Genomic DNA, 21,673 nt, shown 5'->3' with positions numbered 1-21,673 from the left:
TGTCTGTGTATCTGTCTGTGTCTGTGTCTATCTCTCCCTCTCTCTTTCTCTCTTTCTCGCCCTCCCTCCCTCCTTCCACCACCTCCATGTCTACCATTTGTTCTTACACAGACACCTGTGAGTTTAAAACCTCATCTCAAGACCCTTAATGACATCTACGAAGATCCTTTTCTAAAGAAAGTCACAATCACAGTCAGGTACCTAGGGCTTAAGGACTTAGCCATGTTTGGAGTGGATACAATCTTTCCTGCCTCTGGCTGGCAGGAAAAAAAGATCCTTATCTGAGATCACAGAACTAGAATATGACAAAACCAGAGCTCGAACCCACATCTGTCTAACCCTAGGCCTCATTGTAGACCAAGCACCTTGATGCACTGTTTTACGTGTGCACTTCCAGTGGATGCTGGGAGAACCAAATTGACCACTGTAGTTGAACCCTCCCTCACCGAGCAGCTCTCTTTCCCTCCTTGTTTTTTTCTGGCCAGCTCAGGAGAACAGTGATCATAAAGACAATAAAGAAGCTAGGACACAGAGGCAGCTGGGATGTGGGGCTGTTGTTATGAGAATGGCAGCCTAGCCGGCTCTATTTGATAGTGGTTCTGTGTTGTTTTGGCCAAAGACTCAGGACATAGCTGCCAGGGAGGCCCAGAGGCCATTTGCTGCCCTCTTGCAAGCTAATGTTGAGGAATTAGCTCTCAATTCCAAAGTCAGTAGGGGCAGAACAGGGAACCCAGCAGGAAGCTGGAAGACTTGGTGCCTCTCTAATGAGTGCGATCTCCGGAGCCTCAGATCCCTGTTGCTCTGAGCAGTGCCAGCCAGTGTTGGCTGTGTAAGAAGAACAGAAATTTTAATGCGGATTTTTTTTTCAGTTTTTAAATGATGGTAATCACTCAGAGGAGAAGGCAAAAACTCTTTAAACATCAGGATAAGCAAACAAAATAGTTGTGGAGCTGCCCAAGGATCATGTGTTTCTCCCCAAGTGCCAAGAGCCAGGCAGTGGGCCCATCTGAGAGGTAGATCCAAAACAGTCTCTGTCCCTCTAGTGCTGCTGCAACAGAATCCTCAGTAACTGAATGGAAATTTAATTCTCAGACTCTAGAAGCCAAGGTCAGGATGCCAGCTTGTGGTACATGCCTTCTTAGTGTGTCATGACAGGGCTGAGTGAGCGAAAATGAGGGAAGGGGAGAGAGAGGGGAGAGAGAGAGAGAGAGAGAGAGAGAGAGAGAGAGAGAGAGGAGAGAGAACCTTCAAGAGGCACACAGCACTAGGGCTGATGCCAGTTTCAAGAGTAGAGAGCACTAGGTGAGGGCAGGAAGGAGTGGGTCAGAGAACAAGTATCCAGAACCATACGGAGCGAGTGCCCTCATGGTGGGGGGATAACCCACAGCTCCTAGACCTCTAGAGTTGACAGAGATCAAGAGGGCTGTGACAAGACCAGACTCTTCTGTGTGGTCTTGGAGTTTGCTGGGTATTGCAGCTATCAAAGTTCGGGGTCATTGGCTGGAAGCTTAGGAGCTTGTTTTTCTAAGCAGCAAACAGAACTTTATCCTCTTGGGGTAGGATTCTGGCAAGCATTTTACATTAACGTATTTTGGAAAAGAGTCTAGGAGACAGAAAGATCTCGCAGCAGGCATTAAGTCTGTCTGATGGCTCCTCTGCTCCTGGATAGATCTGCTTTTCCTGGCTCCGAGTTCCTTCCTCACTGGAGGCTGCTCAGGAGCAGAGGCTGTGGAGATGCCACCATGGAAGCTCACTTGGGCTGTGTTTGTATTTTAGCCTGCTCTTCCACAGCTCATGAACTCTTGAGCACAAGGAAATAGGTTCCATTTCCTAATGGCTTTCTGTCATCTTTCCTATGACCAAATCAGAGTTCGGTCTAAATATGGGAACTGTCAAACATGCAGGGTGCTTATCCAAGGAGGGCTAGAGATCTGGTTATTCAAGCCTGCTATCTCGTGAGAGAAGGTTGCATAAATAATGACCCACAACCAAGGGGCTGTAAGGCAAGTCCAGGAAAGGCAAGGAAGACTGGTCAAAGTTGGAGAGTAAGACAAAATGTGTGTGCATTTATGTGCATGCACATGTGTGTGTGTGTGTGTGTGTGTGTGTGTGTGTGTGTGTGTGTGTGTGACTAGGGATTTAGCCCAGCCTTTGCACAGGACAAATAAGTATTCTACCACTGAACTGTAATATTCAATAAATTTCAGCACAAAATTGCTTAGCAAAACTTGACTAACTTCCTACTCTGACCGAATCCCTCCTCCACTTCTTGGCAACTTTACCAGAATAACGGCGGCTGCAGTCCATTTGCCTTCTGCAATCACACGGAACAAGATCAAAGGACATGTACCTGCAAGCCAGACTACACGGGTGATGGAATCGTCTGCCGAGGCAGCATCCATGGGGTAATGACAAGTCTCCAGGAAGTCAGCTCCACTTTCCAAACTGCTGAGAATCCCAGTTGCGGGGGACTTGCAAATAAATCAGTTGCAATGAAAAGAACTTTGCCCAGGGAAATTCCTACGGACTGGGGAGGGTGTCACAGTTAGGACTGGCCTAGCTCTGGAGTCAGAAACATCTGGGTTTCAAATTGAGCTCTGCCCAGGAGTAGCACTGTGACAGGGAGTGATGTCACTTTTCCTCCTTGGTATTTTTTTATAACGTATTTTTTTAATTTATTATTGGAAGGGGTGCTGAATGTTGGTAAATGTGTTTGGAAGTCAGAGGACAGTTTTATGAAGTCAATTCTCTCCTTTACGGGGGTTGTTCCTTGGCAAGGGTTTGACCCCCTTAGACCTCCCCTTGTCTGTGATGTCACTTTCCTAGGCATCACTCTGGGTCTGGAAAACAATAAGGACACCAACTCTATCCAAGTTATTACAAAATTATTTATGGTGATAGATGTCAGGAGCACAGAGCATGTAAGATTACAAAGCATTGCCGTGCTTTGGGTTGGTGTGTGAAGGGACCTTTATGGTATGAGTGGTATACAGAATGAGATGACTGTGGGTCATGTATGTGTTGTAATGTGAGTGTGGCTATAAGGTGTGTAGAGTGACATGCATATACAGAGCATGGTGACTATGACAGACTATGTGTGGTGTGTGGATGTGTGGCATGGTATGTGGATGGTGTGTTTGTAGTGTGTAATATATGTGTGGTATATGTATGTGGTATATAGTGGATGATATGAGTGGTATATATGGCATGTGTGTGTTTGTATATGTGTATGTGTGTGGCAATATGAGGTATATGTGTGTGTGATATATGGTGTGTATGTCTGTGTGTATGGCATATTTGTGGTATATGGTGTGTATAGTGTATTGTGTGTGTATGTGTAGTATATGGGGTGTGTCTATGTATGGAATATGGTGTAGTATATGTGGTATATGGTGTATATAATATATGGTATGGGGTATGCTATGGTATGTATGTCTGTGTATGTTGTATGTGGTGTATCTGGTACATGATATGATGGATATGTATGTATATGTTGTATGGGTGTGTGTGTAAGGCATATATCTGTGGTATATGTATGTTTCTGTATGTATGTGTAGTGTATGATGTATATGTTATATATGAGGTATGTGGCAGGTAATATGTGTGTGTGTGTGTTTGTGATGTATGGGGGTGTAGAGAAGTATATCTATGGTGTATGTATGCTTCTCTGTGTATGTATGTGTGTATAATGTATGTGTTGTGTATGAGGTATGTAGCAGATGATATATGTGTGTGTGTGTTTGGTGTTTGGTGTATGTATGTGGTGTCTGGGATTATGGGGGTATCTGAGGGGTGTATGTACGTGTGTGTGTGTTGTCTAGGATGTATGTGGGGCAAGAGTGGAGAAGGTGTAAGGGATGTAGTATATGGAATGTATGTGATGTATTTATCATGTAAATATAATATGTGGTGATATATAGGGTGTATGTTTGTGTGTGTGTGTGTGTATGCACTCATGCTTCCCCCATCCCATCTGCCTACACTGCAGATAGAGGAAGAGGTGGTATGATACTTTCTGATTTCTATAAATTATAAGCACTCAGAAAATTGTCTTAAAGAGAGACAAGAGCGTTCTGTTGTCAATGAGGACAATTCTGCCATAAACAATACCTGACCTTTACAAGACTTCAACTCTACTTGGTGTGTTTTGTAAAGATTTGAGCTCCATTTGAAATGCTTGTAGTGTTCTGTGGACTCAGTGTGCCGCTCACTCATTCTGAGCATCAACCACAAGCCCCTCAGTGAGGCGAGAGGAGAGCCATCACCTGGCTTTCCTGCAGACGCGTTGTCCTAGCACAACTCTGTGTTCCTGTGTGTAATTCACAGTTGAAATGTTGACATTTTCTGGTCCTTGTTTGCAGGAACTTCCTAAGAATCCCTCAACGTCCCAGTATTTCTTCCAGTTACAGGTAAGAAAGTGTGTGTCTTCTTCTGAGGCATGTGCCAGGCCCTAGAATGTGTGTGTGTGTGTGTGTGTGTGTGTGTGTGTGTGTGTGTGTGTATGTATGTGTGTATTTGTGCGTATATATTGAATTCTATGAGCCTACATACCTACATGTGTACACATACATATATCAACATGCCATGTTGCCAGCAAGATATTAGATAAAGCCGTAGCTTCTTAAGTCAGGGAGGGCAGAAGAAAGTTTAGAACTAGGGATTACTGCACGTGCCCAGTTGTTGGCCATTTGTGAACTCCATCTCTCAGGCCTCAGGTGTAATCACGCCAATTAACGTTTGCGTTTCTAATCACTTCCAAACATTGGAAGGGTTCAGTGAAAATATAATAGGGAAGATTAAGGAGCACGTTGTTATAGGGCTCTTTCCATGAGTGGGGTTGATCTGTGTGAGTCACTGAGGACTAGGTGCTACGAAATATAATACAATGAGGAGTTACCTGGTGGGCCCTTACCAAGGTGTCCCCTAAGAACTCACTCCGTGCAACAGACCTGGTTAAAGGGGTTTTATTTGGGGGAAGGGAAGGAGTGAGGACGTGGAGAGAGGGTAGAGGTAGACAGATGTGAGCAGAGCCAGGAGGGCAGAGAAAGTGGGGACAGAGAAGGACAGAAAAGGGTCAGGGAAATGGGTCAGGCACATATGGGAACACAGAGAGAGAGAACCAGGGTGGGGCAGCCAGTCTTTTTATATGCTGTCTGGTAGACAGGAAGCAGAGGGCATAGGCTAGGCATACCTGAAGAAGCAGGACAAGGTACACCTCACAGGGAAGCTCTCTTGTTCAGCCCATCCCCACCTCCTGTCTTTCACCATGTCTCCATGTCATGCTTCCCTGGAGGAAGCAATGTGTCCGTTAGATCAGACCTCAGTCTCCTCTGCCTATGAGAAAGGCCTCTCAGGCACACACGCTCAGATGCGCGCTGTGCCTCTCAAGCTCCTTAACTAGGTTGGCGGTCAAGATTAAGTCTCACAGTGGGGCGGCTAGCTAGGAGAAAGCGTGGTGACCTCCTGGGAATCCTCCACATAAATCTGAGATGCAATGAAGAATGAGACAATAGAGGCTAGGAGGAGCAAATACCATAGCTGCCCTACAACCATAGGGAAGACAAGAAGACACCTAGACGGTTAAGTGAGTCATCTTGGTTGTTATGGTCATATGATTATCATAGGGTACGGCCAGTCATGTAGAAAGGAGACACAGGAGTCATCTTTGATTGGTTGTTATAGTTATATGACTGTCACAGCATAGAACCAGTCACCTAGGGAAGAGAGGCCCAAGTCATCTTTGATGAGGGTTATGGAAGAGCTGTTATCATCTTGATACTCTGACTTCAAAATCATGAATCTAATAGCCACACGTTAATTTTATAGTTAGAAAAGGTTCATAATTTTGATGGCATAGAATCTGGGTTTACTTTGAGTGTTCTGAGACAAAAACACTGACTCAGGCCTGTCTTTGAGCCTGGGCCTGTGTCTGGGAGAGAGGAAGCTACTATGCTTATCTATGAAAAAGTGACATATGACCCCATGTCCCTTTCCCGCAGGAGCATGCTGTCCGAGAGCTTGCTGGACCTGGCCCCTTCACAGTGTTTGTGCCTTCATCTGACTCCTTCAACCGTGAGCCCAAGGTGAGCAGGAGGCCGGGGACCACAGAAAGGCTTAGGAAAGGAGTGGCCTCAGAAGCCACCATGGTGATGTTTGTGAACAAGAGACTTAGGCTCAGGTAGAGCTGACCAGCAATAGAAGGGGCTGCTTGTCTCTGTGAAGAACCCCTGCCAGGGAAAGCCTTTGGGTTTGGGATACCACTGGCCAGAGACTCTCCACAGGCACCTAAACAGAGGCAGAAACTGGAAAAGTCTCAAGTGATCAAGTGATCAAGTGATCAACTCTCTCTGAAGACTGCTGAGCAGATGCTGAGTTGAGGGAACTGAAATAGGTTCCTGACTTGCAGCACTTATCAGAGCATTTATGTTCTATCAATTCACTGTGTCCCTGAGTCACATTGCCTATAAGTATATTGATAAGTATATATTGATACACTACATCTATATTGATAACTACACTCAGAATTGGGCCTGGCCTACATGTATTTGGCTTATTCTCAGTCAGATTTGTAGCTGAGTGTTATCCCCATTTTACAGCGGAGAACACTGAGGAAAGTAACGTTGCCCAAGTCCCATTGCTGGAAGGTGTTTGAGGAGGGACTTGTTCTTAGCCACTATGCACACTGCCCCTTTCTCTTAGTCTATATTTTGGGTACCAACAAATCAAAGACACAAGAATGATGTTTGAAATCATTTGACCTTTGGTTATTTTAACTTAAAGCCTCAAAGGAGTTTAACTATGTTTCCTGGTCTTTTTGTTACAGTGACTTCATAATTGTATTCTTTGTATCTTGCATCCAAGTAGAAATGTATCAAGAGTATCTTCTAGTGCTCTCTAGGAGGAACTCTCCCATGGTCTCTCTCAGCATGTCTCCCAAGAAAATTCTGTAGGACACTGGTATCCTTCAAGCAGCACTGTGACAAGCTGGGCTAGAGGCCCCTGAGGCTCTGCCCACCTACATTTTCATTGCCTTTCCTGATCAGACTCTCCCTGTGGCCCCAACACAAACCAAGCCTGGCACTAGCTCCTCAGAGTTGTGGGAGAGAGCAAACAAGAGGTTCTAGCAACAGGCTCCTGCCTCTGGCCAACCTCCCTGGCCTCTCTTCCAGCTTAAAGACTGGGATGAACAGGGCCTCATGTCCCAGATTCTACGGTATCACGTGGTGGCCTGCCAGCAGCTGCTGCTGGAGAACCTAAAGGTGATCACAAGTGCCACAACCCTCCAAGGAGAGCCAATTTCCATCTCTGTTTCTCAGGTAAGAGCAGCCACCCCAGGAGGGAGCTGTCCCTGTCCTCCAGGTGTCTGGCTTCCCTTCCCCAGAGGGACAGCTGCAGTGATAGCAGCTAACCACCCAGGGATTTCTTGTGTGTAGGGCAGTGCTAAGGATTTTACATGCACTGATTCAGTCTGTCCAGAAGCCCCAAGATGTGACTAACACCACTGTCCCCAACTTCCAAATATGGAAGCTGAGCTCAATGAGCTTAAGCAACTTGTCCAAAGTCACGTAGCCAAAGGCAGTTGAGTTGGAATTCGGATTCAGAGGCAAGGCAGCTGCAGACAGCACAGATGGAGTGGAGAGACCGGTGATGTCAAGGACACTCTGATGAGGAGCCGACTAGGAGCTGTTTATTCTGTGGGCTTTCAGAATTGTGTAGCAATAAGCAGCCAGCCAGGTTGGCTGATTTTATATTATTTGCTGCTAACCTCACGGGTGAAGACTGCATTCTCGTCTCCATGTCCCTTTAGGATCACAATAAGCAATGTACTTGTCACATGGGCCGTCAGGCTCTGCCCTTGGAGTACCCAGCTTCCCTGCACATCTAGGAAGCATTAGTTCTGCAGGGAAGGACTCTGGAGTTTCTCTGTGCTTACGTCTTTCGCTGGTCTCGTTTGTCTTCAGGATACTGTGCTCATAAACAAGAAGGCGAAGGTCCTGTCCAGTGACATTATCAGCACCAACGGAGTCATCCACATCATAGACACATTGTTGTCTCCCCAAAACTTGCTTATCACCCCCAGAGGTGCCTCCGGCAGGGTTCTGGTAGGTAACCCATTGTCACTCTCCAAGACGTGATATCTGTGTCGTCCTTCCTTTATCTGATGTCTGGTTAGAGGCAATGACTTTGAAGCCTTGTGATCCTGTTGCTTCAATCCTAGTATACATAAGCAGACAAAGGTCACTTTAACTCATCACATGGATTCTAGCCGGGTGCAGTGATGTATGTCACAGCCCCAGCTACTCAGCACATTTAAGTTTGAGGGTCATGTTAGCCCATGAGTTTCATGCCAGCCTGGACAATATAGTAAAACCCTATCTCCTAACAAAAAATTTTATAAATATATAATTTTCTAAGTTTTCCTTTAGTGTTCACAGGGGAACGTTGCCTTATATAGATTTGGAGAGGGAAGGGGGTAGGAAGAGGAAAAAGAAGGTGGATAATTAGATATCATTAAACTAACCCAGGAGTGAAACTGCTTCTTACTGGACAGAGTGTGAAGTTTTAACTACTTATTCACTCTTTATTTCTTCTCTTCATACTGGCAATTAAACCCAGGGCCTTGTACAAGGCAAGTGCCTTCCTCCTGAACTATAAAATCAGCCTTTTGTTTTGTTTTGTTTTGTTTTGTTTTGTTTTGTTTTGTTTTGTTTTGAGATAGGGTCTTGCTAATTTGCTTAGTCTGATCTTCACTCTGCAGCCCAGACGGGCCTCTAACTATTCATTCTCCTGCCTCAGACTCCCAAGTAGCTAGGATTACAGGCCTCAGCTACCAGGCCCAGTTTTAGTTTTGTGTTAGTTTTAGTTGTTTTAATAACCTTGATTTGGTTATTAATTCTGGCCACTCTTCTTTATCAGAAGGTGACAGATGACAGAACAGAACAGAACAGATGACAGGTGACAGAACCTACTAAACCTCACTTACAAAAAGGAGTTTCTTAAGCTAGTATGTATATGAATAACTCCTGAGTATGCCACAGTCTAATTTCAATGCTACACTGGTGAGAACAAAGCCAACTAGAAAATCCTGACATGTAGGACCTCCAACCTTACCCTAGAGCTGTCTGATTGTCACAGCCTCCCTTCCTCCCAGGCAGGGCACTAGAGACGAAACTGCTTACATCCACACAGTCACACCCCAGGAGACTAGTGTCCCTGCTAGCTGTACCTCATGGTGCTTCTTCTCACCAACAGAGCTCAGGCTTGGTTAGTCCTACATTGGCTGTGGGCTTCTAGCTGCAAGGGAGTATGGGAAATGTTGTATCCAGCTTTCTAACCTATGGAATGTGGCAAAACATGGGCAGAAGAAAGCTGCTACGTGTGCTGATGAGACAGTAGATAGCTCCTGCTGTGTTAACACCATTGTGAGCAGTTCGGTTGTATTAAAGTACTGGTAAATTATTTAAACAGGGCGTGGTCAACCTAAAAATGAGTCCCAGGATAGCCATAAATGTGGCCCGACACAAAATAACAAACTTACTTATGACACTAGATTTGTTTTGTCTCTTGAGTGAGAGTGGTCACCTCAGGAAAGTGCCACCTTCCAGTCCTGGAGAATGTAGCTAGCGTCTGTCTTTCCCTGCACAGTTCTCAAGGATAAACTTAGTAGATAGCAATGTCAGACGGTTGTCCACACTTAACGGAGGAAAGGTTTGATGCCCTTTCTTATCTTTGCAGCTAAACCTTACTACAGTGGCAGCAAACCACGGATATACCAAATTCAGCAAGTTGATACAGGTAACACACCGAGGGGGACAGGGGCTTGAGGACAGCATACCTGAAACTTGGCTTTCTTAGGCTGTGTTGGTTTTCTGTCTGCAAGAGGCATACCCCACACTGGCCAGTCTACAAAGAGCTCTAAGAACCTTGGTTTCCCACAAAGCACACTCTACAATAGGTCCTCAACTGCATAAAGATCTAAGTCTCAGAATCCCTAGGGAGCTGGGTAGAAATGGGGGTTCTGACATGTTGGAACCAAGTCCTGAGGACTCACAGAGCAGGAGGAAAGAACCAACCACTAGAAGCTGTCCTCTGACCTCCACACACAGCCTTCAGTAAAAATGGATACATAAATGTAACAGATGCTTTTTAAATGAGACTATCCAAGGATGTTAGGAATGACAAATCTTTGTCTGGCATGCCATCCCCAAAACTCCGTAGTCACCCTGTGCCTGTTCAACAGGGTCTGGTTGGACAAACAGTTTTAGAGTAAACTGGGAGGTCTTTCAGTGATGGTCATAAAGCCTACCTCACAGGGGAAAAGACATCAACACATGTGATGTCACCACATCATGGAAGGCTCAAAATGACATCTATTCATCTTGACATTTCTGTGGGGTACATTTTATCTAGAAATTTCATAAGTAAACATACATATCTCAATACAGTAGAGGGTTGTTTTTTAATGAAATGTGAGAAAAAAAACTAGTCGGGAGATGTTAAAATATTCGAACAGAAGTAGTATCTAATAAATATAAGATATTTATTGAAATTTACTTTCCTACGGACAGAAGCCTAGAGTTTGACTTTCTGGCTTGCCTTCTAAGGAAATAGGGTTCAGAATGGTTGGGGTGCGGTGCCCTATCTTCTGGCGGTGTGCTCTGGGACCTTTGGAACCTGACATGCCCCTGAACGTGTCGCAGAGAGACTGGCTCACATATCAGGGAGGGACCTCACTGCACAGCATGTGCATACACCAGCCAGAGGATGATACCCTGTGTTTCAGGACTCAGGCTTGCTGAGAGTCATCACTGACCCCATGCACACCCCAGTCACTATCTTCTGGCCTACGGACAAAGCCCTCCAAGCCTTGCCCCAGGAGCAGCAGGACTTCCTGTTCCATCAAGACAACAAAGACAAGCTGAAGGCATACCTGAAGTTCCACGTAATCCGAGACACCATGGTGAGCTTTGAAATGTACCACAGAAAGATACAGTCTGGCACCGAGGCCCCACAACCTACAGTTCACCATGTGCCCCCATCTTAGTTAAGATTTTATTGCTGTGAAGAGACACCATGACCATGGAGACTCTTCTAAAACACTGAATTGGGCCTGCCTTACAGCCTTAGAGGTTCTGTCCCTTATTGTCATGGCAAGAACCATGGCAACCATGCAGGCAGACATGGTGCTGGAGGAGGAGCTGAGAGTTGTCCATCTTGATCTTCAGGCAGCAGCAAGAGACTGTGTCCCACACTGGGAATAAATTAAAAATAAGAGACCTCAAATCCCACCCTCAAAGTGACACACTTCCTCTAACAAGACTATACCTCCTAGTAGTGCCATGCCCTATGGGCTAAACACATGAATTTATGGGGTCATATCTATTCAGACCACCACAGTCCCCATGCATGCATGGGAAAGAGGGAAGCTTTAACCTCTCTGCCCTGTTGTGCCCTCCCCTGACTGCCATGCTTGTGCTCACTGCAGTATACCTTGTCTGGTTCTATGGTCCGGACCAACACCCCATACCAAGAGTGCCCGCTCCCTCTTGACCCATGCACTGCCTTGGCACACTCCAGGTTCACATGGCAGAATGGCAGCTGACAAAGGTCCCCTCCAAGTGTTTCCAGGTAGTCTCGACTGCTCCTGATTCCAACATCCCTGAGCAAATGACTGATTCACCGTAATGCCATCAGCTATTGGCCCCAGGAACCTGTCAGCTGTCCTGGAGAAGCCAGATCACATGGGGAAATGGCAGTCCTCAGTGAGCACTTCTGTCACTCTGAGACAAGGCTGTCTACTCCAAGATGCCAACGCCCTGACTTCAGTTCACTCATAGGGTCTGCACAGCAAATCACCACAGCCTTGTAACTGCAGAAAGTCACCCTCTCACTGCGGTTGAGGCTAAACTGCTGCCAGCAAGGTAGCAAGGTCATTTCTCTGAGGGCTTCCGAAGATGTCTGTGCCCTAAGTCTCCCCTGGCTGCTCATGGTTTCTGGCAGCCCCTGGTATTCCTTAGCTTGTAGGTGAATCCATGCAATCTGCCTTTATCTTCCCACAGCCATCCTTCCCTGTGTCTCAGTGTCCCCATGGCAACCTCCTCTTCTAAGGGCATCATTTATATTGTATTAAGGGCTTACCCTACTATAGGATTATTTCATCTTGCCCTACTATTAACTATATTTGTTCCCAAATAAGGTCATATTCTGAGGTCGTTGGGGTCAAAGTTTTATATAGATTTATTATTATTTTTTGTTTGTTTTTGTTTTCTTGAAACAGGGTCTCACTACATAGTCATGGCTAGCTTGTATCTCACAGAGTAGACAAGACTAGACTAGCCTTAAACTCAGAGGTCTGCCTACCTCTACCTCCTGAATGTTGGGATTAAAGGTGTGTGCCACCATGAATGGCTCATATAACTTTTAAAGGAGCACATTTCAGGCCACAAAGATGCCCTGAACCATTTTCCAGCTAACCCCACTCATCTTCTCATTGTCTTCATACACCTAGACAGCCCAAGCACGGAAGTCCAGCCCTCATAGACCGTCCCTGAAGAAGGAAGCTCCACCCCTGGAAAGTCATGGGCATACCTCACCTTTGCTTACATTCTCTGTTGCTTTAGCTTGAGTTATTAAAACATATAGGAAATCTTGTGTTACCCATTTAAGCTCGGTTTGCTGGCACAGGAACTCTGGCCCTTCAGTCCCAATGCAGGTATTAACATGGCTTCCTCTCTCCCTCAGGCTTTAGCTTCAGACCTCCCCAGGTCTGCTTCCTGGAAGACCCTGCAGGGTTCCGAGCTGAGTGTGAGGTGTGGAACTGGCAGTGACGTGGTGAGTGTCATGGGGTGAGGGTGATCACATGACAGGAAAGGGGAGGGTGATCACATGACAGGAAAGGGGAGGGTGATCACATGCCATGAAGACTGTTCTCCATGAATATCTTAGGGGTGAGGGTGACCCCATGACATGGAGGCTGTTCCCTAACCGTTCCCATTCTGAGAGGCATTCAGGTGTCTTGAGGTGTTTGGGGCGCTGTTTTTGTTTTACATTACAGCAAGCTCCTTTCTGTCACTGCCTTCAGGAGTGGCTAAGAAGCATCTGACATCCCTGGAATTCCAGGCTCCCCCAATAAATTCAGTCAAACCTTACATGGTTGTTTATTTATTTAACTCCTTTCTAAGTCCTGTAGGTGCTGGCCACATTGTATGCTGTGGGAGGAAAGCAAGTTTGGAGAGGATTACTGATTCTCTCTCTCTCTCTCTCTCTCTCTCTCTCTCTCTCTCTCTCTCTCTCTCTCTCTCTCTCAGGGAGAGCTCTTTCTAAATGGACAAATGTGCAGGATCATACAGCGGAGACTCTTGTTTGATGGGGGTGTGGCCTATGGCATTGACTGCCTGCTAATGGATCCTACCGAAGGTGGCCGATGTGACACTTTTACTACCTTCAATATTCCGGTCAGTTCCCAAATTACAAAATACTGAAAGAACCTTGTACCAGAGACCAGCCCTAGTGATCCAGCATAGGCCCCAAGGAAGAACCTTGATGAGGCCTGGCCCCAAGAAACCCGAGGGCCAATCGATGGCATTCTTCAAACTCAGAACCCGCAAGCATCTGCTTAGGCAGTTGCAGGCCTTGAATATTCTTGGTTAGCCATCATCTACCCATGATTCCTTCATCACTAAGGAAGCAGTGCTTGGATACCAAATGTTAGCTTTCTATTGTGTCATTCATTTTCAAATCCATCCTTCCATTTTATTCATTCAACAAACATCGTTTTGAATTCCTACCAGGCTACATCATATATAAATGGTCTACTTGGCAATTAACAAAAATGGTTCCACATATATATGTATGTATATGTATATATATGCATACATACATACATACATATATGCCCTACACACCTCCATTCAATTTCCTATTCATTTTGCATCATGTCAGTTTGCAACACTGAATGAATCTCTATCTCCAGCCCTCCACTCTGCAAAATACGTCCACCATACAAAATATGTTCTCCTTCCCTCATCCAGCCAGTAATTCCATCAGATGAATGTCAGCTTTGATCTGCTCTGCTCAGTGCTCATCTGACCCCACAGCAACCCAATGAGAGCAGTTGCTACCAACTCTGTCATAGACTTAGAAACGGAGGTGACAGGACTACACAGCAGAGCTTGTCACTGCGCCATGTCAACATCTGGCATCTCTCAGACACTTTAATAAACATCTGAAAGAAGGTTTTCCCCCATGTTTTATCAGGTGTAACTTTCTTAATTTCTAAAATGTATCCGTACACCTTTCCCCAGCTAATTAGTTTCTCTTGACAATTCCCCAAAAGTCAAGTGGCAGCAATAAGTCTCATCTCTATGCTATACTTTCTGAAAACTAAAGTTCAGAATGTATCAGCGATTGGTCAGAAGTCTCACAGCTAACTTAAAATGCATTCCCATGTGCCCACATCCCCATTGCTACAGTATGTCGGTACCATACTTTCTGGGCTCAGCTCTGTACAGCAGGGGACTGCTTTCAAATGGCCATGCAAGACAGACCTTAGGAGTTTTCCAGGGCAAAGTCAAGTGTGTGCATTTATATGATCTTGATCATAGCCATATCTTAATCACTTAAACATGAATCAGTTGTGTGTGTGTGTGTGTGTGTGTGTGCACTCGCGCATCTCTTTGTGAAGGTGCATGTAGAATCCAGAGGTCAACCTGAGGTGCCTTTCCTCAGAAGCCATCCACCTTATTTATTTGTTTGTTTATTTATTTGTTTGTTTGTTTGTTTGTTTATTTATTTTGAGACACAGTCTCTCTGTGGAATCTAGGATTCACTGGTCCATCTGGGCTGGCTGCTCGGCCAGCAAGCCCCCAGTACAGGAACTACATATGTGCACCACCATGCCCGACTTTTTATGGGATTTCTGGGAACTGAACCCAGGTCCTCCTGCTTGTGCAGCAAGCACTTTACTAGCTAAGCTATCTCCCCAGTCCCAGATTAAGTTCTTTGATCGCCAATATTCTTGATATTAAAGTCTCTCATATTGCACCCTAGGGGGAATGCGGGAGCTGTTTCTCCACTCCCAGATGCCCACTACAGAGCAAACCAAAGGTAAGGATGAGTCATGTGATCTGGAGGGCCAGGTCGATGCTGCATTCTCAGACAAAACCAGACTCCTTCAGGGTGGTATGGCCACAACGGGTGTGCTTCATTCTCAGACCTCCGTCTTCTAGTAGCAGTGTGTGTACATGTGGAGGGGCCTGTGAGTGTGTTTCACATGGTGAGTCCAGTGTACATGAGGAGGGGCCTGTGAGTGTGTTTCATGTGGTGAGACCAGTGTACATGTGGAGGGGCCTGTGAGTGTGTTTCACGTGGTGAGACCAGTGTATATGTGGAGGGGCCTGTGAGTGTGTTTCATGTGGTGAGACCAGTGTCTGTAACCCAGGTAGCTGGTTAGTTTACTGCCCAACTTCTAGGAACTATCTTGGAAATTTATGGAATTACATGCCAAGAAGAGAATAGAAAATTATTATAGTTATAAAAATGGTACATATTGTGATCTGTTGTATGCTGGGAGATGTGTGTGAGTGTGTCACACAAGCACACACACACACACACACACACATATTAAAAGGAGTAAATGAATTTCAGAGAGAGGGCAATCAGGCCAAGGCCACAGCTGGTCAGAAGCAAAGCTAGGAATTGAGACATTAAGACTAGAAAGCCATCTAAGGCCATAAGTCTTGGAGTCCATGGGTGTGAGGACAGATCCCAGTGGTCTTTGGCAAGTTACATGACTTTCCAATGTCGTCTCTGTAGGGGAAGCAAATGAACAATTATCTGTAGTCATCAGAAAACCACACAACTTGGGATGTAGAGGCATATCCAAGCAGCTGGCACAGAGTCAGCGCTCATCAAGTAGTATTTCGTGACTTATTCTACAGTCAAGAACTGGGCTGTGACTCAGTGGTAAAGCCTACAATCAGACTGCATGAGACCTTGAGTTTAGTTCTCAGCAAGCACACACACAGTAGTTAAGTGTCACAAAAAAAAAACAAAAACAAACAAACAAACAAAAAAAACACTTCGTGATTGTGGATTACAGTACTTGCTGAATAAGCATAGGGCCTGAGCTTGGATCCCTGGCACTGCAGAAGCTGGAGCTGTAACCCCAACACTGGAAATGGAAGCAGGAAGAACCTGCACAGCCAGAGAAAAAGTGAACTCTAGAGTCAAAGAGAGAGGCAGCCTCAAAACATAAAACAGAGAGCAGTTGAGGAGGACACCCACATCACCCTCTGCCTTAGACACACACACACACACACACACACACACACTCCTACAGTGAATCTCTCCCCTTCCTTACTGAGGATGTGTGTGATGGGAATTTGCCTCTCTTTGCACATCCTCTTCAAGGACTCATTCCATTTGCAAACAGCTCCAAGGGTGAGTTCAGGGTTCCTGCTCTGCCCATCCACTCCTGGCTTGCCTCCCTTGAAAATCCCACTTTTAACCTGGGTAGTACCAAGACCCTCCACTAGGGAGGCGCTGGAGCCCCAGCAGCCCAGCCCAGTGGAGGAAAGGAGCAACTGCAGGTGTCCTCTGTCTCCTTCCAGGGTGTGAGGAAGAAGTGTATCTACAAACCGTTACCTTTCAGGAGGGATGAGGAAGGCTGTCAGAACCTGTGCACCCTGGTGGTCCATGTCCCGAGGTGCTGCAGTGGTTACTTCATGCCAGACTGTCAGGGTGAGCTTACTCCTTCTTGCCATTCTAAAAAGGTGTGGGCAGGTTGTACTTTTTAAAGTACCTAAGTTCTAAGGAGGTAGGGAAACGCCACCCTCACGGGTCCCAGGCTCGAGCCCAGCTCACTGAACAGTTGTGTGCTCGGCTCTTCCTGATTGGAGTTTTCCTGAGATCCTACTTGTACACCCACTTCATGTTTAAAATCAGACCACAGCTGGGCTAGAAGCACGGGCCTGTAACCCAGCAAGTTAGGAAGCTGAAGCGAGAGGACCTCAAGCTCAGGGCCTACCTGAACCACAGAGTGAGGGCGGGCAAGAACAGCCTGGGTCACTTAGATGCTGTCTCAAAATAAAAAGGCTGGGATACAGTTCCTAGGAGCATGTGGCCAGTAGGCATAAGGCCCTGGGCTTAATTCTCAGGACTGCAGAATATAAATAAATAAATAAACAAACAAATAAATCCAATAAAATTAGAACACAGACACTTCCCCCTGGTGCTTTAAAATACATGCCGTATCATCTATTGCTGGTCCTGTGCCATGTTTGTCCTATTGGGAAGCATGTCTGCATAAGTGCTTTGAGATGATTCTGGCTTTGAACAGTGATGTACTGATACCATTTTGTGGACCACGAATTCCCTTTAAGTCCACAGTTACAGGGGTACAGCATCATCCTCTCTTCTTTGGCTCCTTGTCAAAGGGAGTTTGATCTCAGTTTGGAAACCTTGACACCAGCAGCAATGTTTAACGAAGGCCTACAAGGCACACCCCATCTGCTGGACTTTGCTCTAGGTAGGCACATTGTAGGCACATCATTGAATACCCATGGCACATAGTCATGATAACAACCATGCTGCCAGCCCCTTTAATAGATGAGAAATAGAAGCTCAGGAAAGTTAAGAATGAGCCATGATCTTCCCCCTGCCATGTGTGTTCCACTCATGGTCTAGACAGTGGTTCTCAACCTTCCTCATGCTGAGATCTTTTAATAGAGTTCCTCATGTTGTGGTGACCCCCAACCATAACATTATTTTCACTGCTACTTCATAGCTGCCATTTTGCTACTGTTAGGAACCATAATGTAAATATATGATTTGCAGGATATCTGATATGTGACCCCCCAAAGAAGCCAGGAACCCACAGATTGAAAATCATTGGTCCACAGGAACACTCTGGGCTAAATAGTCACCCAGCTCGCAGGCTCCATCACTAAAATGTGGAACACTCCTAAAAGACCATTAGAAACTTTTGCATTTGTTTATCCCTGCAGATTATAAAAATATCCTCAGAGGTCTAGAGCTGCAGCTCAGTTGGAATGCACAAGGCCCTGGGTTTGCTTCCCAGCACAGCATACAAGGTGTTAGAGCTTAGAGCACACACCTGTAACCCCAGCACTCAGGAAGTGGAGGCAGGAGGATCAAATGTTCAAACTAAACCTTGGCTGCATAGCAAGTTCAAGACCAGCCTAGGGTACATAAGATTTTGTCAAATAAATAAAATTTTTTAAAAAATATTCTCAGAATATGCTACCTGGTCCTTGCAGTAATAGCGTGGTATAGGTCAGGCTGGCACCGTGTCATGGTCATTATTGTCATGGCCACCATCTCTTAGAGCCATAAAGAACTAAAGCTCAGAGCAGGTTCTCCACTTGGCCCAGGCCTCCTCAAACCCAGGTCTCCTGACCCCAGTTACAGAATACAGCCCATGGCCCTGTCAAGGTAGAATCAGATCAGACATTTGATACTTGGGTCCCAAAGGCCAGTGGCTCTCCCTGTATGTGCACTGACCCCCCAGGAGCACTGAGAGGCTGGTAGAATTAACAGTGTGTTTACAGCAGTGCTGAGTGGTCCTGGTCTTGGAGACTATGTGGTCACTGCTGTTTCTTTCCCTTCCAGCCTGCCCTGGAGGACCAGACACACCGTGTAACAACCGGGGCATGTGTTATGATCTGTACAAACCCACAGGACAGTGCCAATGTCATACTGGTTTCAACGGGACAGCCTGCGAACTCTGCTTGCCTGGGAGATTTGGTCCTGACTGTCAACGTATGTGACCTCTTGCCTTTGTTAGTCTGTTTGCCCCTGTATGTTATCTGTCCTCGTCACTGCCACCCACTTGACCTGGGAATAGTAGCTTTCCTTTTCTCCCGCCCACCTGCTCCGTCCGCCTCTTCTCTCCTTGGATGAAGTCCCTTGAAAGAGTCTCACTTCTACAAACTCTCAGCCCCTGAAGCCACCCAGGAACCTGTGGCTGAGCCACACATACTCACTGAAGCCTGCACAAACATGGTGACCTCAGGCATTCATCAAGTACCTATCATGTGCCAGCCACATACAGTTTTCCATTCAATCCTTAGCACAACCTGGGAGGTAGGAACTGATGTCAATGGAGAAACTAAGGTGAGAAGAGATGCACTTGCCTACTTGGAATTGTCTTAAGGTTCAGGGTTATAGAGGTTAGCAGGGTATAGGGACAATCTAGCCCTCATCAAAGAGAGTAGAGAAGTGGAAAGTTATAAAAGCTATGTAGGTGTGTAAGCAGACAACAGATCTGAACAAAAGACTCACACAGAGACTCTAAGCTCACAGGAATATCAAGAGCTGGAAGGCAGAACCTGCAGCAATGCTGAAGATGTCTTCAGTCAGCACACAGGGCCCCTGAGCATTCAGAACTGTGATGAGGAACTGATATTTGCATCTCAGTTAACATTGCAATGGCCTGTGTCACAAGGGACCACCTTATGCACAAACCAAAGTGGCTTTCCCAGAAGAAAGCAAATGCAGAAGTCTAGACTAGTGGCCTGACCCTGACTTGCCAGAAACAGCAATAGTAGGTAAGGAAGGGGAAGAGAGGAAGGAAATGTAGCCCGAAGGTCACCAGGAGCACATAGGGAATTCTAGACCCGTGGAAACTGATCAGCGTCTACTCTAGTGTGACCACAGGAGCCACTGAAGGGTTGGGAACAGATTACAAGGGTTCACTGTAATGGCCCTGTGGGTTCACACAGTAGGAGAGCAAGTGCTGAGATCACTCGGGAGGCTGGGACAGCCATGCATGGAGGCTGCGGCAGCTGGAAAAGCTGGGGTAGCCAGGGAGGCAGAGGCTGGGGCAGCCAGGGAGGCCGAGAGTGGTGATGGCAGCTGGGGCTGGCACAGCCATACTAAGTGGTAAGCAGCAAAATTGGTGCGTGGTTTTAAATTTTCTTTATAAATAGATTCCCCAGTGAAGTTGTCACCCCCATCTGTTCTGTGACGTGCCCCATGTCACTCTGCTTCTGTGATACAGCTTTGTGACATTAATTATCACACATTCAGTCCTACAAAAACACAGTCTTCCCTGTCTTGAGCTTCCAGTGCTCTGGCCTGTTGATTTTGGGAATTCTGAGGGAAAGCAATGAGGACTGTGGTAGAAGCCTGGTGGCCCTCACACTGAAGGTACTGTCACTCATTACTGGGCTTTCTGATTTCTCTTACAGCCTGTGGCTGCACTGAGCATGGGCAGTGTGACGAGGGGATCACAGGCTCCGGGCAGTGCCTCTGTGAAGTAGGGTGGACAGGCCGCTTCTGTGATGCTCCCACAGGTCTGTTGGGGAACGGCCAGCCACTGGCAGCCCTTGGCTCGAGGGGACCCTATTGAGGAAGGGCAAGTGAGCTGGAATCTGAGCGAGAGCTGAGAAAATGACAATGAGGGTGTTCCCACTTCACCTTTAAACAGTGAGGGTGTTCCCACCTCCACCTGTAGACTGTATGTGTTCCCACCTCCACCTGTAAACAACTCAGGTATTCCTACCTCCACCTGCCAACTGTGAGGATGTTCCCACTTCTACCTGTAAACAGTGAGGGTGTTCCCACCTCCACCTGTAAACTGTTTAGGTGTTCCCACACTAAGGGTTACCTCCACCTTCAGACAGTGAGGATGTTCCCACTTCCACCTGTAAATAACATGGATATTCTCACCTCTACCTGTAAACTGTAGGTGTCCCCACTTCCACCTGTAAACAGTGGTTTGAACAGTGGCCTGGATCTCTGGAGGTTGGTGGGTCTGAAGAAAACTTGGTGAAAAGATTTTACTCAGATCTAAAAACCATGCAGTGAGAATGCCTCATTATGGTGGAACTCAGACCCAAGTACATGGTGACAGGAATCAGGTGGTGTCAGGTAACTCCAGTCTCTGGAGTCCTGAAATCAGGACCTGATCCTGCTACTGACTGCATGAATGGCCTTGGACAGCCCACTCTCACCTTGCTCATCTGTAGAAAGGTGTACATACTGTAGTATGTATGCAGTATGCAAGGGAAGGGTGGCTGGGATGACTGTCAAGACCAGTGTTTGTATCTGCCGTATCAAGCACAGTTGCTTCCATTTCTGTTGTGGTTTTCGTCACCAATATAATCTTGATCTATGAGTTTCTGAGACCCAGGTCTATATGTCCTAGTCCTAAGACACAAAGGTCAAATTATTCTGCCTAAATCAATGGCCTTTCTTCCTTCTAGAGTAAAGGGCATCACTAGGCTCTTGGATGGGCTTCTGCAGCTCTAACAGTATGATTGACTTTGCTTCCATCCCTGCCTACCCACCTAACAGCTTCAGACTGCCTATGCTAACCACAGCCCCATCCGATCAGCAAAGTGCAAGACTTCTCCCCAGCTCAGCAGTGCCCTTGAAAGACAGTGAAATTTGTCTTCAGTTTAACCTTCTCTACCGGGTAACCCATGTTCTTAGGGCAAAAGAGTCTGTTGGACAGGTTCATACCTGCTTGTGACTTTGGAGGGATAAAGTTTTAAATAGTTGCGTATAAGGCAACCTGGGTCTTATAATCTGAACTGCTTTGCAGACATATCTCAGACTCTGCAAGGTGGGAGGGTACTTAGCAATCACCCCCTCTCTCTGCCATTTATGAATCTCCTGAAGGGTCCTGGGGAAACCTAGTAGGCGAGGC

The 21,673-nt window shown here is 46.3% G+C and overlaps 1 protein-coding gene across 1 annotated transcript in view; it reads left to right on the top strand.

Annotated features, from left to right (window-relative positions):
- The window catches only part of Stab2 (stabilin 2), a 169,965-nt gene that overhangs the window by 131,057 nt on the left and 17,235 nt on the right, over positions 1–21,673 (top strand). The window contains exons 45-57 of the mRNA XM_021173976.2: positions 2,286–2,405; positions 4,362–4,409; positions 6,000–6,083; positions 7,170–7,316; positions 7,962–8,102; positions 9,736–9,795; positions 10,784–10,960; positions 12,742–12,831; positions 13,308–13,454; positions 15,049–15,105; positions 16,611–16,740; positions 18,631–18,780; positions 20,211–20,315. Coding sequence (XP_021029635.1) covers positions 2,286–2,405; positions 4,362–4,409; positions 6,000–6,083; positions 7,170–7,316; positions 7,962–8,102; positions 9,736–9,795; positions 10,784–10,960; positions 12,742–12,831; positions 13,308–13,454; positions 15,049–15,105; positions 16,611–16,740; positions 18,631–18,780; positions 20,211–20,315 — 1,456 coding nt within the window. The remainder of the gene's footprint in view (positions 1–2,285; positions 2,406–4,361; positions 4,410–5,999; positions 6,084–7,169; positions 7,317–7,961; positions 8,103–9,735; positions 9,796–10,783; positions 10,961–12,741; positions 12,832–13,307; positions 13,455–15,048; positions 15,106–16,610; positions 16,741–18,630; positions 18,781–20,210; positions 20,316–21,673) is intronic.

This window comes from Mus caroli, chromosome 10 (genome assembly GCF_900094665.2).
Source record: "Mus caroli chromosome 10, CAROLI_EIJ_v1.1, whole genome shotgun sequence".
NCBI lineage: Eukaryota > Metazoa > Chordata > Mammalia > Rodentia > Muridae > Mus > Mus caroli.
This window is presented reverse-complemented; position numbering and strand designations above follow the sequence as displayed.